The sequence below is a fragment of the Alligator sinensis genome, unplaced genomic scaffold (genome assembly GCF_000455745.1).
Source record: "Alligator sinensis unplaced genomic scaffold, ASM45574v1 scaffold432_1, whole genome shotgun sequence".
In the NCBI taxonomy this organism is placed as follows: domain Eukaryota; kingdom Metazoa; phylum Chordata; order Crocodylia; family Alligatoridae; genus Alligator; species Alligator sinensis.
The window spans coordinates 2,497,307-2,512,261 of NW_005841998.1; the positions used below are offsets into that span (position 1 = coordinate 2,497,307).

The 14,955-nt window shown below is 41.7% G+C and overlaps 2 protein-coding genes across 7 annotated transcripts in view; one reads left to right on the forward strand and one right to left on the reverse strand.

The window, feature by feature from the left end:
- ASB3 (ankyrin repeat and SOCS box containing 3) overlaps positions 1-14,955 on the forward strand; it is a 109,488-nt gene that overhangs the window by 6,200 nt on the left and 88,333 nt on the right. For 4 of the 6 annotated variants that reach the window (XM_006021589.2, XM_006021590.2, XM_025201565.1 and 1 more), the window contains exon 2: positions 3,855-4,003. The gene's annotated coding sequence lies outside the window, so the exon portion shown is untranslated. Of the gene's footprint in view, positions 1-3,854; positions 4,004-13,439; positions 13,892-14,955 lie in introns of those variants that run through there. The other 2 variants (XM_025201568.1, XM_025201567.1) reach the window with 2 other exon arrangements.
- Positions 10,932-14,955, reverse strand: part of CHAC2 (ChaC cation transport regulator homolog 2) — a 16,814-nt gene continuing 12,790 nt past the window's right edge. The window contains exon 4 of the mRNA XM_025201588.1: positions 10,932-11,664. Within this exon, the coding sequence (XP_025057373.1) occupies positions 11,281-11,664 (384 nt within the window). The 3' untranslated portion in view covers positions 10,932-11,280. The remainder of the gene's footprint in view (positions 11,665-14,955) is intronic.

Genomic DNA, 14,955 nt, shown 5'->3' on the forward strand with positions numbered 1-14,955 from the left:
CCCCCCCCGCTTCCCTCCCACACGCATTTACCTGCTGGGTGGTGTGTTTGTCTGCGCTGCACCTGTCTGTGTCTGTGCCCCTCACTTCAAAGCCACAGCCCCCCCAGCCCTGCTGCTGCCTCACTCTTGACCTATAGTGCCCCACATGCTGCCAGGGTATGTGGGAGCCCCAGGCTCCAAACCCACAGCCCCCCACACCCTCCCCTCAACCAGACAAAATACCTACATAATTTTGCATAAATTTGAGTTTTTCTGTGGATAATTTTGAGTTTTTAGCTGTGCAATTAAAATTACAATTAATTGCCAACTAACTTTTTTTTAATCACGCAACTAATTGCGATCAAGTTTTGTAATAATTTGACAGCTCTAATTTTAACAATTCATATTTTGTGGACTGAACATGTGAAGCTATTATCTGGCAAAGCTTGTAGATAACCCTGGCAGAGCTTGTTTGCACATGGGGAAACTGCCAGCATTTGGCACGTGCTTATTCAAGTAGTCCTTTAGTGTCGGGTTATTAATTTTCTCCAGAGGTACGTTGGTATCTGTGAATGTGTCCCTAGCTCAAGTGTAGCTTTGCTTGTTAAACTGCTTTCAATGGTTCTTTTAAGCATTGAGGACATTGTTGCTTGTTTCTCACTCTGACCTTCACCCCCTGTAGAAGGCTTTTGCTTTATATAAGATTCAGACTCTAACTGCTGATCAATGCTGTTTTTCTTTGATACATCCAGAGTCACACTGCAAGATGAACACAACACTTTACCACCAAGGAACTGTATTACATGGTCCTAGCTGAAAGTGTTTTGATTTTTTGGGGCATTTTTTTTGCTTATTTTTGGACTGCAGCATTGCTGCAGTACATCCATCTTCTTAAAAGATGGCACTGAAACACTTTTGCTTTCCTGACTGGCACCTTTGCTTAGTCTGTCACTAGCTTAGCCCCTCAGTAGTTCTCACTCAGATCATGGGCTCCAAGGCTGCAGTGATTGCTGTGCTTTCTTTGTATTCCAGTAAGCATTTTTTGCAGGGGTTGATTCTGTGGGAAATCATGACCAACACCATTTTTTTTGCATCAATCACCATTTTTCGCAGTTTCCACAAAAACTGTGAAACTGTGATTTAAGTAGGTTAGCTATACCCAGTAGAAATCGGCTTCTTTTTGGTGTAACTGTATTCGTACTGAGAGTGGAGTTCCTCCTTATCTATGCCTCTGTAGTTGAACCAGCATGGTATTCCAGTATAGACCCGACCTATGTGGTGAGAAGCAGGAAAGTCTTTATCAGATGGGTATATTGTAGAAATAATATACAGTTGGCTACTCATTAAGGGTGCTTCACTGGGACATCTGTTCCGCTGCCTTCAAGGATACTAGGTGGCTCTTAAGAAGGCCAAGCAGGGACATCTTCTCCATCTTGGTGAGGGGCTCAGCTCACATGAGAGAGCAACAATGGCTGGGAGATCTGGGTCATTATCATTCCATAATTCTCTGGGCTCACCTTGGTCTGTTCCATTAGATTATTAGGCAGGCATTCTGAAACTCAGAGTGCAGAAGACTTAAGATCCTGATGTTATGTTGAAGCTTGCAGGGCCTGTAGGAGTTGGGAATCCTTGGGGCACCAACTATGGGGCAGCCCATATGGCAGGCCACTACTAGAACCTCATAGCTAGGAAACAGCCCACAAGGTGGGCTGGCAGGAAACCATGAAAAATTCTGAAAGACCCTTGCTTATGTTTTATTGGAAGCTAATCAAAACCAACATTTTGGGTATAAAAACAAGAGCAAAATAAAACCAAAACGTTGGGGAAAATGCCTATAAAAATACCTGCTTTCTTCTGCCTCATCCCTCAAAATAATTAGTGGTTCAAAATCCTTTTTTTTTTTTTTTTTTTTTTTTTTTAAAGCAGGGCTGTTTGGTTTAGGGGTTTGGGCTCTATATGCCACAAAGTTTGAATTGAGAACTGCTGTTCAGTTTTATCAAGGCCTGTGTTTGTTTAAACCTGTGAAGAGTTTTCAGTTAACTAAAAATACTTCTTTCAGTATGTATTGGTGTAGAATTTGAGATGAAGACAGTACAGTATGGTAAGCCATGTGCAAAATGTTTTGGTAAAGAGATTTACCAATTTATCTACAATTTAGTTGTACTGGTATAACATGGCTGTAGGTGTGAAGGTAGTTGCATTAGTAGAAGTGCTAATATGAACCCAGTTATGCTGATGTAAAGCACATGGCAATAAGCTATACCAGAGTAACTGCATTTGCATTAAAGGAATGTTACTAGCATAATCAGGTATATAACTTAAGTCTTTGAGGAACAGACTCATTCACTTCAGCTTGGTACAAGCTAAATATAAAGTCTAATAATTAGAACCTGACTGAAAAGCATTTATAGTGACTAATTTTTAAGGGCTGTATTTTTAAAAAAAAGTTTGAATTTTGTGAAGTAAAGCATGTACACGCTTTCTTTTCTACACTGGTTCTTTAAATTCTCTGCTTGGTACATAGGGCAACTTAAACAGCAAAATATAGACAGAATTATATTTCTGTGTGCATTTTGCATTAGAACTTACAACTCTTTTTAAATGTGTCCCTCATTTATGTTTATTTACATTACAAAAATACAAGTCCTGTTCTGCTTTGGATTATCAGAATTTACCAACAGTTTAAAAATAAGTCAAAGAAATAATAACTGTCACAGTTTTAGAACCCAAGACACCAAGGGTGCATCCATATGAGCTCACACGTGCATTTCCCCAGGGACAAATAGCAGTGGCACAGAGTTGCACTGCTGCTACTTGTCACTGGGGAGTGCCTATGTATGTACACTCCGGTGAGCTGTAACTTGCCCTGGGTGGGGCAGAGGAGGCTGGGATCAGCACCTGGGCTGGCCCCAGCAGCTTTACCTGGGGTTCTGGTTGCCTCTTGAGGCTCCAGTGGTGGTTATCTGGGCGCGTGGAGCCTGGCTGGCAATTGGAGTCTGGCTCTGGCCCGCCAGGCTCTGGTTTTGGGTGGTGCATGCTGCCATCACGTGCACTGCCCCACTTTTTTCTGCTGTGGGTTTTTTGGCTCTTGGTGTAAAACTGCTCCCCCTGCTGTATTGCAAACTTGCAGCATGGTGAACACCTGTATGTGTGGCAAGTGTGCTTTGCGGCACTGCAGATAGGTGTGCAGCACTGCAAACAGCATGTGCGCGCTTGTCTGGATGCACCCCTAGAGTCCAAGATCTGGCTGTGCTGAATTGTGACAGTTCTGTCTTGTGGCTGTACTGCTGCAGAACCTTCCATGTGTGACGCACTGTTGTGAAGTCCATTTATACTCTGCTCACTCTACTTACAACTGGGCATTCCAGGTTTAGTGAGGTTTTTGCATACATTATACAACATGCACTACACAAATCAGCCTCACGAGGGAGTTCTTCCACAGTTTCTCAACCCTTCTCTTGCTTATGGGTAGAAACTATAATTGGATGTACATCTAGCCACATCAGCCCATTGCCAGAAACTAGGAAGGGGTGGAGAAAATGGGAAGCGATACAGATTTTATTTCATTGAACTTGATGACAACCAAATGATGCAATGTTATCAAATACTGTAATATGATATAGCTGAAACATACTGTGACCTGTTTTACGGCTGTGATACTCCAGGATATAAGGCCCAGTAACCTTGATTTAAAGTATCTCATGTTGACACTGGATTTGGACCCAGCACCTATATCTTTGTTTTGGGGGAGTACAACCCTCAGACTGACCACAACATTTGCCAGTTGATAATAGGCGAATTTATTGATACAGAGTAAGAACAAAAAAGCAAAAAACAAACAAACAAACAAACCATTCTATATTTACCAATTCTAGGACTGTCATCAGAGTCCAGGCTCCCCTGGAGTCCAGTCCAGTGAAGCAGGCTCCACTCTGAGGCTCTCTCTCTCAGGTGTCAGCAGTCTGGAAGTGGAATGTCAAGACGCACCTCACTGGAGCAGGGCTGTGGATGACATGGGCTGCTGGTATGTGCCTTCTGTTCATGGTGGCCTCAGGGACCCTTCCTGGGGGACAGGGTTGGGGACCCCTCTCAGTGAGAAAACAGGGAGGGACGGGCAGGACAAAGGGAGGGACCCTTTGTTACTCTCAAGTCTCTGCTTTTGTATTCTTCTTCCCCCTTGATGACTCCTGATGACTCTTCATCCATGGCTATCTCTGGTTGGTTGTCTCTCTGTGGTCACATGTTCACATAGCCTTCCAGGCCTTCTCCTAATTTGGTCTGTTCCCCACCAAACCGGGACTTAGGTCCCCCTGCTCTCTGAGGCCTTGTTGCTGGTGTCACTTATCTTGTGTTATGGGACAGTATGGTACATACTTTTTTGGTTCCCAGGCTGTTTCGTAGACTGTGTCCTTGTTGGTCTTGTGCTAGACAGCCCGTCTACTTCCAGGGCCACCAGAAGCTGTGTGTGTGTCTCCCAACCTCTTTAGAAATCCAGTTAACCCCTGTTGCCCATCTTGACCCCTTATAATGCATATATCTATATCTGTAAGCCAATTCCCAAAAAACAGGCCTTTAAATACTGTTTCTAAGCCAACATCCCAGACTGCCCAAAATCAAGAATTTGGTGGCATTGTTTTAAGTGAAGATGCACACTTTTAATACCTATTAGTTCCTTCCTATTTCAGACTATTCTGCTTCGATTTGAGATATAAAAGGACTGTACATTTCAAGGACTGGCATAGCACTAAGAGATTTAGGACTCTCACCAATAATCCCAAACCAGTGGCATTCTGGGTGCTTTGAGATGCAGCACTACATGGTTTTGTTCTTCTAATAGTGGAGAAAATAAACTTGAATACAAAGTGCTTATTTTTCATTTTCTGTGTTCTTAAAGGAACATTTTACCACTGGACCATTCTTTTCCCAATCAAACTGATTTTTTTAGTCAGCCCTGCCTAAAACAAAACACTTTCAAATTCTTGATTGGTTTCTGCTTCACAAGACCTTTAATAAATGCCTACGATAATGGAAAAATGGAGAGAACAAAAAGAAAGGTAGCTGAGGTTGAGTATTGAACCCTTATACAACTCTTCTTCGGTTTTACTAAATAAGCCACTTTTACTTTCCAAGTTTTCTTTATTTTTGGCCTAAAAGTTTGATCTTCCCAACTTCAGTAATTGCATCATGCATTATGGTCTTAAGCATAAATAATGCAGGTAAATCTTTTAATTGTTATGTTGACCTGCATACATAATGCAGGTCAAATTAATTATAAGGCTCCTTTTGTTGCATATAAATAGTTATTACTGACCTAAAAGGGATGTTTGTATCTGTGGGGTAAAGGGAAAATAAATCTAAATGAGTTAAAAGAAGATCCTAATGATTTCAGTGTTTTTCCAATTCTGCTATTGTGTCTTCGTTACTCATTCAGTAGTTGATTCTTTTTTTTTTTTCATTCTTCCTATTTGTTTCTTGAAATATGAGGCAGGAAAGGAGTTGAAAAATGAATGACAAAAATGGAGTGATAAAGAGAAATATAAAGAATCCTATATCTGTAGAATTCTTCTGACTTTTTTTCATACTTAGTTTTTTTTATACAAGTGAGGCTTGTAAGTGTTTTCTGGTTATCTTGGTCACAGTGAGAAGCAGGGTTTTTTGGTAATAACCTTAAATGAACCAACTGCATGGCTGGGGGAGAGATTAGAAATGCTTTCAGGCACAAAGTGTCTTTTTTTAGGTCTGGGAATGAAGTAGGAAGATCCTAAACTAAGTACTAGATAAAACAGTGGCTTGTATTACCTCCATGTATAAATAAAAACATGCTGTAAACTGCAAAGAGACGCTATCAGAAATAACTTTGAAACGAGGTGCGCAGTTGAATTAGATAATCTAGTTCAAGAATAAGACCATCCAAAACGGAAGAGTCATTACTTCCCATGGAGAACAGAGAAGATGGAAGAGACATCAGTTACATTATAATGAGCTATGGATATGAGTTTAGTCTATGGGATTTAGTGCCTAGTAAAGTTACTAATTTTTGTTCCCAGGCCCAACTTTTAAAGGTGTTTTGTAGTCAAGGAAAACTGACAGGGACTGTAAGATCAGACATAGTGATTGTTCTGTGAAAAATGTTCTCCAGGTTATTGGGTGTTTCTCTCCATTATCATTTTTTCCCATGAGTTCATTCTGGAATGTAGTGGTTGTTTAGTGTCACCCATATAACTTCAATGAGGGCATTTGGTGCACCAGATGAGAGATACCGCATTCAGTGACAGATGTGTAAGATCCTTGCATTGTCATGGTTTCATTGTGGGGCAGTATAGGTTTTGATAGCAATAGAGATGTGTTGACATGTTTAGAGAGCGTTGGGTTCCACTTATTTGTTATTGAAGTGTGCTTCTGACAGATGAGTTGCATGAGGTTTGGTGGTGGCAAGCTCGAAGTTGTGCAGGGTGGTTCCCTCTAAGTGACTGGTTTCATCTGCGCTGGAAATTAAACACAAGCCATCATTTTATCTGGTATTTAGCTTGTTTCTGTTTTTTTCCCTGACATGAGGAAAGGCACTTCAGGTCTAAAAGCCTGTTGAACATCTCTCCCAAATATACAATTGATTCAATAATAGATACCACCAAAGAAACCTTGCTTCTCACATATTCCTTGGACTGTAATAGCTGTAACAACACTCCCCCCCCCCCCCCCCCCCCCCAACTCGTCCTAAACACTCAGTTTAAGGTATGACTAGATATGAAAACACTTTTCTGTTAGCACAAATTAAAGAGTAAGAGTTTAAGAGGATGTACAGCATAATGCTTTCCTTTCAGGCAAAAGATTTATATTATTACTTAACTATCTTGTTCTGTAATTATATTTTAGTAATTGTTTCTATATCCAGTGGAGCATTTTAAGTGATTATATTAGAGAACATTGGGCATAGAAAAATTTTATCCTTATAATGCATACATCTTCTTACTTAAATTTACTTTGCAGCACAAATAAAGGCAAATTTTGCTGGCGTTGTAGTCCGTGTGCTAATTTGAAGTTTTACGGAATAATTTAGTTCGATAAAGCACCCTTCACTTTAGGATCCCAGATGGCTTTACAAAGTATGCATGTGGCTGCATATTGCTGGAAAATAGCTCCTTTGAGGGCAGGCAGCTACAAACAACTAGCTCACAGCATCATGTGGTGGTTACATCTTTACCAACAGCAGAGAAAGTTCCTTCTGAAAACACATCTTGGATTTTTAATGTGTAATTTATAATCACATCAGACAAGCATTTGCTTCATTTTCCAGGGATAAACCTGAGAAAATTGATATTTAGTTACATGGCTGTTTTGTTTCCAAATACTGTCTGAGGAGACAAGTTTGGAGGTAGTTTACTTTGCATTTCTTTCATGCAAGCATATTTAGATACGATTAGATGGGAATAGAAACCCTCTAATTTTTCCACTAAGATTAGGTACAGTGCTAACGACAAGGAGGAAAATACTAAGCAAAAAATGTAGAGCAGGCATAATTCAATTAGTTATTTCTGTGGAACTGATCTGGAGGACTATTTGGATCTATTTAATAGACTTTCACTGATGTCTTTCATAACATGTTAGATGGACATCAGTATTTTCTAAATTAATGGTTTGTAACTTCTGTGCAGCAAAGGGAAACGGAGCTGTAATTCCAGTGCTTCACCTTGTACATTATATTTATCTGACACTTTACTCTGAGGAGGTATGTGATTATTGTCATCAGTACACATAGCTGTTGTTTGCTATTTTTCACTAGTAAATCTCAAAGCATTTATAAAGGGCTATTGATATCGTAGCAAAGGCATTTATTGTCCTAAAGTTCAGGTAATTGAAAATGTTGTAATCTTGGATTCTTTTCTAAATATCAAGATAAAATACCTGAAAAATTTCTCTCCAACTTGGTTAAATTTGATACATTTTATTGATGTTGAATGCACAAAATGGAATGTATTATTACAGATATTATTGCAACTTTTATGAATCTGGAAAAAGAGACGGAATCAACAGTGTTTAAGATACAATTACATTACCAAAGACAGAGTCATACAGAAGCCAGATCCCCTAAGAGCAAAGTTTATGCTTTCATAAACTTAATTTTGGTAGAGCATCATCATTGTTGCTGGGGAATTCTTGAACTGATAGTGGAGGCTTATACAACTTCCCCCCACCATCTCAAGGGAAACGAGATTAAACCTTTCAGCAAAGGAGTAACTAAAAGTTCATAGAATGGACATTCCCATATGCCATGCTTTAAGCTTACTGACATGTGTTTAAAGCTCAGAGATGCATAAATAGGTGGGTTCTTGGAGGGTGTTGGGGAGGGGAAAAAGAACCTTATTGCATTTTTTACATATTTTGGGAAACTTTTTCCCAGCTCCTTAAAATCAGGGTACTCATTTAGTTACTTAACATTAGGTGCATATGTCTGGTTATTTTGACTTTATTTTTGCCCTAATTCAAGTGGAGAACAGGACCTTTGAGCCAAAAGGATCTATTTCCCATCAGTTTGTAACAACTTGAGTGTAATGGGAGAATGGGTCCTCAGTGCAATGATTGTTTCATTTGATATGAACAAGGGATTTTCCTCACCAGATCAAAATAGTCCATCTAGTATGATAACCTGTTATGTACTCCTAAAACAGTATAATTGCAGTATTAACCTTTACTTGAGTTCTCATATCTTCAGTAGCTTTGAAAGCTTAATAGGTACTCTTTTTCATTACTTAGATCCATGTCCCTTTGAAAGGTACCAGAAACACAGTGACTAGAATTACAAATGTGCTTTTAGAATAGAGCTTTTTGATTTATGTTTTGAATCAGCCTAAATTCACTTTTATGTACCTACAGTACTTCTGTAGGTACCTGCCTTGAATGTCATTTTGCAGCATTTGGTTAAATAATTTATTTAGTTAGGTGGCCAAATAAATATTATAGCAGCTGGTCATTTTCATGACTGTAATGCTCTTTCAGCCTACTGCAGATATACGAATCAAAAAGGCCAACTGTGTGTACAAACATAAATCATATTTGTGCTTCTCCTGATGCAAAATACAGACTGTTGAACAACATGCGCATTTTTGCTGTGTGAGAGAATATGATACAATATGACATTTTGAAAGGAACTTTTGGACATCAAAATACAAAAATATGCTTCGCAGATGTTTAAAGAAAATAAATTCTAACAAACAAGACAGTCTTAGGTGGGACGGAAACTCCATAAACCTGTGAATTGTAATAATTAAGAACCATTAAGGCCAACTTTTGGCTTCATAAATTTGCACAATTCCCACTGAGTTTTCAATAGGAGTTATGCTGGCATATGAAGATAGAGAATGAACAAAGATGGATATTTTCTGGTATGTAGAGGATTCAAGTCCTGGCCTCTATTACTTTAATAGTTTTTTAGGTACCTTTTTTACAGGACCCTTAAAAGAGAAAATGAGGCACCAATATGGCTTATTTGTGTCAGTGGATTGTATTATTTTGTTTCTAAGAGTTTGACATCATTAGCAATCTCATTCATCAAGGGAAAGAGCTATCACAATTGTTTGCCCATATCTTTATGACAAACTAATGTACCAAGGGCAAAGCTATTGATTCAGTGGAGTAACTTGGTTTCACTGGAGTTGGACTTTGATACAGTAAATCATTCTGCTGTATTGTAAATGTTTATGTTTTAGCTGCATTAAAAGCCAAATCTTGAAACTGCCACTTACATCAGTGGGAATTTTGTCTGTGTGTAGGATTAGTTCCTAAAAGAAATTTAAAGATAAATTTTGTATTTAAAACAACCTAAACCTGAAATCACAAAAAGCCCCCCCTTCAACCAAAAAAGGAAGGAAAAAAAAAAGTTTTTCTTTAGCTAACAGCTCATACATCAATTAAAACCTGAAACATTCTTCCTCACATTTTTAGAAATTCCCCAAATGGTGATTTTTACAGTGGAATCTTCCAGTGACAGATACCTATGTTGTCCTGGATGCATCATTAAAAATGAGTAAGATGGCATGCCTCCAAATCAGGGGCGGGCAATTATTTCGGGTGGAGGGCAGCTTACCTGGTTTGGCAGGTTGTCGAGGGCTGCATGGGTAGCCCCACCCCTTGACAGGTGCCCCGCCCCCTGGGCACCATCTTGGGACCAATGTCCCAGGGCCAGCACCAGTGGGGCCCAAAGTGGGGCACAGGCTGGCAAGGGTCTGTGGAGCCAGGTTGGGTTGCACCAGCAGGGAGGGGGGGAGCTGGCTTGGCTCCATAGAGCCCTGCGAGCTGGGACCCCGCACTCCTGACACCCTGCTCTGGGCCCTGCCGGCGCCGGCCCCAGGACACCGGTATGGGCCCCGTGCTCCTGCTGGCTCCCTGCCCACTCACTCCCAGTGCCCCCCAGCCCTGTGGTACAGGCGGAAGGCAGTGCGCAGCCCCAATCCCCTGCTCGCCAGCAGCTAAGAAGCTGGTGCCGAGTGAGGGGAAAAGCAGTCCCTCCCCTGCCCCATGGCCAGCGCTCCCTGCTGCTGGCACTTGCAGCCCACACAGGACTGTCTGGAGCAGGCACAGGCAGGCCCCGCCCACACTCTCACCCCAAGTGTGTACCCTGCCCTGCTGCCAGCCTGGGCCCTGCCAGTTCCGGGCTTGCCCATTGGGGTTGTGCGTGGTGGCAGCAGCTATGGCTCCCCCGCTTGCTGTGCTGGGAAGTGTTGGCTGCTGCTGCTGCCCACCCGGAGCTCACGCGCTGGGAAGCCCACAGGCAGCCGTGGCAAACTGCCCGGTGCGGCAAGCAGTGGGGGGCCGCAGCTGCTGTCGCCACGCACAGCCCCAACAGGCAAGACTGGAGACAGCATGGGGTCCAGGCTGGCAGTGGGGGTGGGTTACAAGGTGGTGCTGAGCATGGGGAAAAGGGGCCCGTTGCCCACCCCGTGGCTGGCGCCCCTCTTTCCCCCCCCACCCCCCACCTGAGTTTCTGACGTGGGGCAACTGTGTGGTCCCAGGCCAGAAGCCCCTGCTGGGGCTGCCGGCTGGGGGGTGGGGCCGTTTGGGCCCTGCTGTTGTGGGAACCCACCCGGCTTCCCCTGAGTCCTACTGCCCTTGGTTCCTGTCACTTTTTTACAGGAACCAAGGGCAGATAAATATTTATTTACTAAATTTTTTAGGGGCCCCACGGGCCGGATAGAATGGCCTTGCAGGCTGGATTTGGCCCACCCCTGCCCAAATCATATACCCATTGTGCAATGAAGCAATTGTTCTGAAGATGGATAAGAGGTCATTTGACGTTGAAATTATTTTTTATCTACAATTGGAGTTTTGGTGTTTTTTCAAGAGCTCCTTTACTAATTTCTCTAAAGAGAAGAGATGTTCATCTGCATCTTCTGGTACAAGACTTCTCATGGCACTGGCAAGTTCAAACAGGTATTCTGTGTTTCTTCCACTAGGACCAACTGCATTAAGAATTTGTTCAGCAATTTCTTCCAGAGGTGCTGGACCAAGGTAGTTAGGATTATCATGAGTTCCAATATATAATAATACATTAAATGGTTTTATTGAGGGATCTTTTGGATAGAAAGTGACGGCTGTTGTTCTGTAGCCTCCTTTCTCCCTGAAGTCAAGGTATGCCTTTACTTGACATTCTTGTCCTGAGGGTAGTCTGTAAGCAACACCCCATACGCAGCCCTGTTGAAGAACATAACCATAGGGGTAAACTGAAGTAATGTTAAAAAGGCCCTAGCAAATCACCATTTTGTCAGTACAACTCTTTAAGAAACTTAGAATTAAAATCCTCCCAGGTTGCAGTAGCTTTCTGCAACCAATTACTACTTTCTGCTGTGTTCTCCTGAATTAGATGGTTGTGTTTTGCTTAGGAGCTTTTAATTGAAATTTAATAATTTTACAGAATTCTTTGTGCATTCTCTTGCTGATGATGGACCCAGCTTAAGGAACTGAAGAACTTAATACAGTTATTTCTACTTGTAGGGACAGGTCCTCCAGGAATTGCAACTAATTTAATGCAGTAAAGACTGAGGCTCATACCACTTAGTGAATGACAGCTAAACAAGTTCATTCAAGTACAAAATTAAAGTTTCCCACCTGCACCAAAATAGCAGATTTAAAGATAAGTTTCTTGGACTGGTAGATTGGAAGTTTTTAGGTGTTTCTTACTTTAGAGTACTAGAATATTACTTTATCCTGATAGAAACATTCTACAGGATGTGTGTATTATAGGTACCATAAGTGTATAGGATTAAAAAAGAAGGGTGCCTATTCCAGTGCATCTGAGCAGAGTCAGTTAATTGAGTCTGCTGGAGTATGGCAATTACCACACTCCAGCAGCCTCCTGTGTCTCATGTATCAGTGTCCCTGTGCTTGAAAATAGCGGTGGGGGTGCTTTATCTAAAGCTCATTCAGTGAGTATTAAAGTGCCCCCACCACTATTTTGAAGCACAGGGATGCTGATACACAAGATGCTCTGGGCACTTTAATTAGCGTGGCTATTGGATGGGGGATCTACAAGAGCCATTCTAAATAAAGCGCCCCCCACTCCTGTAGCACGTGCATAAACGCCCAAAGAGACCACCAGATAATATTTCAGACTTAATTTTCCATCTAAACCTTCTATTATGGAGCATCCAACAGCATTGTTATCAGAATTGGCATTAACAACTTTTTTGAAGTTTAACAATTTGGATGTCTTCAAAGCCACAATTCCCAGAGTTTTATTTAATTGTAGTTTAAGGAAGGCACTTGCCTTCCCTTACCTATTTTCACATAGACAAGCCCTACTGCCATAGCCAGGGGAGTTCTGCATAGAGTACAGTGACATCAGTGCTATGCCGTAGCACTTGTGGGGAGTCAATGTCTGTTTGTCTCCATCCCTGATGCCGACTTAATATTGTTTTGCATCTTTTTCCAGTATATTCTCTATCTGTTTGGTCCCCTGAAGCTTTTCATTCGGTGAAGAAAAGTCATAATGCTTTTTCCAGCTTACCCATTTAAGGCACTGGATTTGTTTTCTTACTAAGAATGAGTTAAATATAACTCAAAAAATAAACTCTCCTTTGCAGGGGAGTACAGGAATAATAGTTTTCTCTGGCACTAAATTGGTGCACAAATTGTTGGCACTTATGCAACAAGGTGATAGGAATGTATGTGTGATTTTTGCGTTCGACCTTCTTCAACTAATATTGTACTTCAGCTGCTCTTGGGGAATTCAGTTGTAGAAGTTTTTTAATTTTACAGCTAACAGACCGTATTTTAGCCAAAGAAATCTTTTATGATGAGAGGTTGAAACAAAACAAATGCAATTTATATTTCAGTTAGAAAAAGCAACTATTGCATTGTAACAGTTACTTATCCTGTCTTGAATTCTGTGTTATTTCCTTACCTTTTTTTAGGGGGTCAGAGAAACTTTTCTATTTTATTTCCCTTTTAGGTAATTGTAACTTTCTCTAATCTTGGCCCTTCTGCTTCAAGATGAGGAATACCAAATCACATGTTCCCAACCTAACTTACCTTCCCAAGCTTCAACAGTGTCATGTGAATATGCTCTGAGGGTTCAGATGCAGGAAGCTTGCTCATTTCTAAGCTCAAGTCTCTGCTGCTATTCACAGAGAGCTCTTGAACTAACTATGCTGATTATTCATGCTCTGATGTAGACACAATGAGAATGTGAGTGTGTGCGTAATGTATATATTTTTCTTGTAACAGCACTTAATGCTGTATTAACCAAAGCGTATTTATTTGGTTTTGTATCTAGGAAAGCCATGGGTCAGATACGTCAAAGGAGAGAGGTTTATATCTGACAATGACAAGGTTTCAAAGAAAAATTTCTCTCTCCCTTTCCTTGCTTCCTTTTGTCATGAAGTGGAAATTTTAAAAAGGAAAAACTTAAAATAATTCTAAGGTACTTTCAAATGAATGTTACTTTCATAAACTTATTCTTGTTTCAAAGCAACTTGTGCAGAATTTTAATAGAAACAGATCAATTGTTACATCAGCTGATGGTTTGTCTATAATATTTTAAGATAGCTAGCCCTGGAGTCGCAATTAAAAATATAAATTGATTATTTCCTCTGGGAAGAGACTGCTGCAGTAACAAAGAAGTTTGTCTATCAATACAATTAAAGTGAAAATGCATAACCAGTCTTTGCTCATATATGAGTCTCCCGGTAATACAATGGTGTCCAATAGTAGTACTATGGTGTGGAAAACACCAGAACGATACAGAAAGTCATGACAGTCCCTGTACTGCAGTTTGCTTATTTTGCCAACTACAAAAGAGTTAAGTTTATGATTACTGTTACATTTACCTTTATCTGTGGCTACCATTCTAGGGAAGCATCAGTTTTACAGGCATTGTGCCCTGATTCAATGGTAGGGCTGTACAAAGCTTCGGTAGCCGACTCAATTCGGCGGCCAAATCTCTGAATCCGAATCGAATCGGGAGACCTATTACAAGATCCAAATTGAATCCGAAGCCTCTGAATTGATTTGGAAAAGATTTGGAGAGATTCGGATTCGTTAGGGAGAGGCAGGCACAGCCGAGTGGCTGCAGGTTTTCCCGTGGCTCCTCCGGCTGTGCCTGCCTCTCCCTGGGTGGGGGGAGCTGTGGGAGAAGCCCCCATGGCTTCCTTGCCCAGCCCCATCCCCTGCCCAGCCGCAGCCTTCCAGCACTTAAAAAGCCCCGTACTCATCGGCTCTGGCAGCAGGGATTGGGGCCTCTGTGTGCTCATGATAGAGCCCCACTGCGCAGTGGGAAGGGCAGCAGGGATTGCCCCCCCCCCCCCCACCTGGCATCCGTGCGGCAGCTGCCCCATGGTGTGGGTACAGCGCGGCTTGGCAGGGCGCTGTGCGCTGTCTGGGAGCTGGGGCAGCTTCATGTATCAGCCGGAGCCCAGCACTGCTCAGCTCCAGCAACCCCAGCTACTAGGCAGTGCACGGTGACCTGCCAAGGCGCCCCGTACCCGC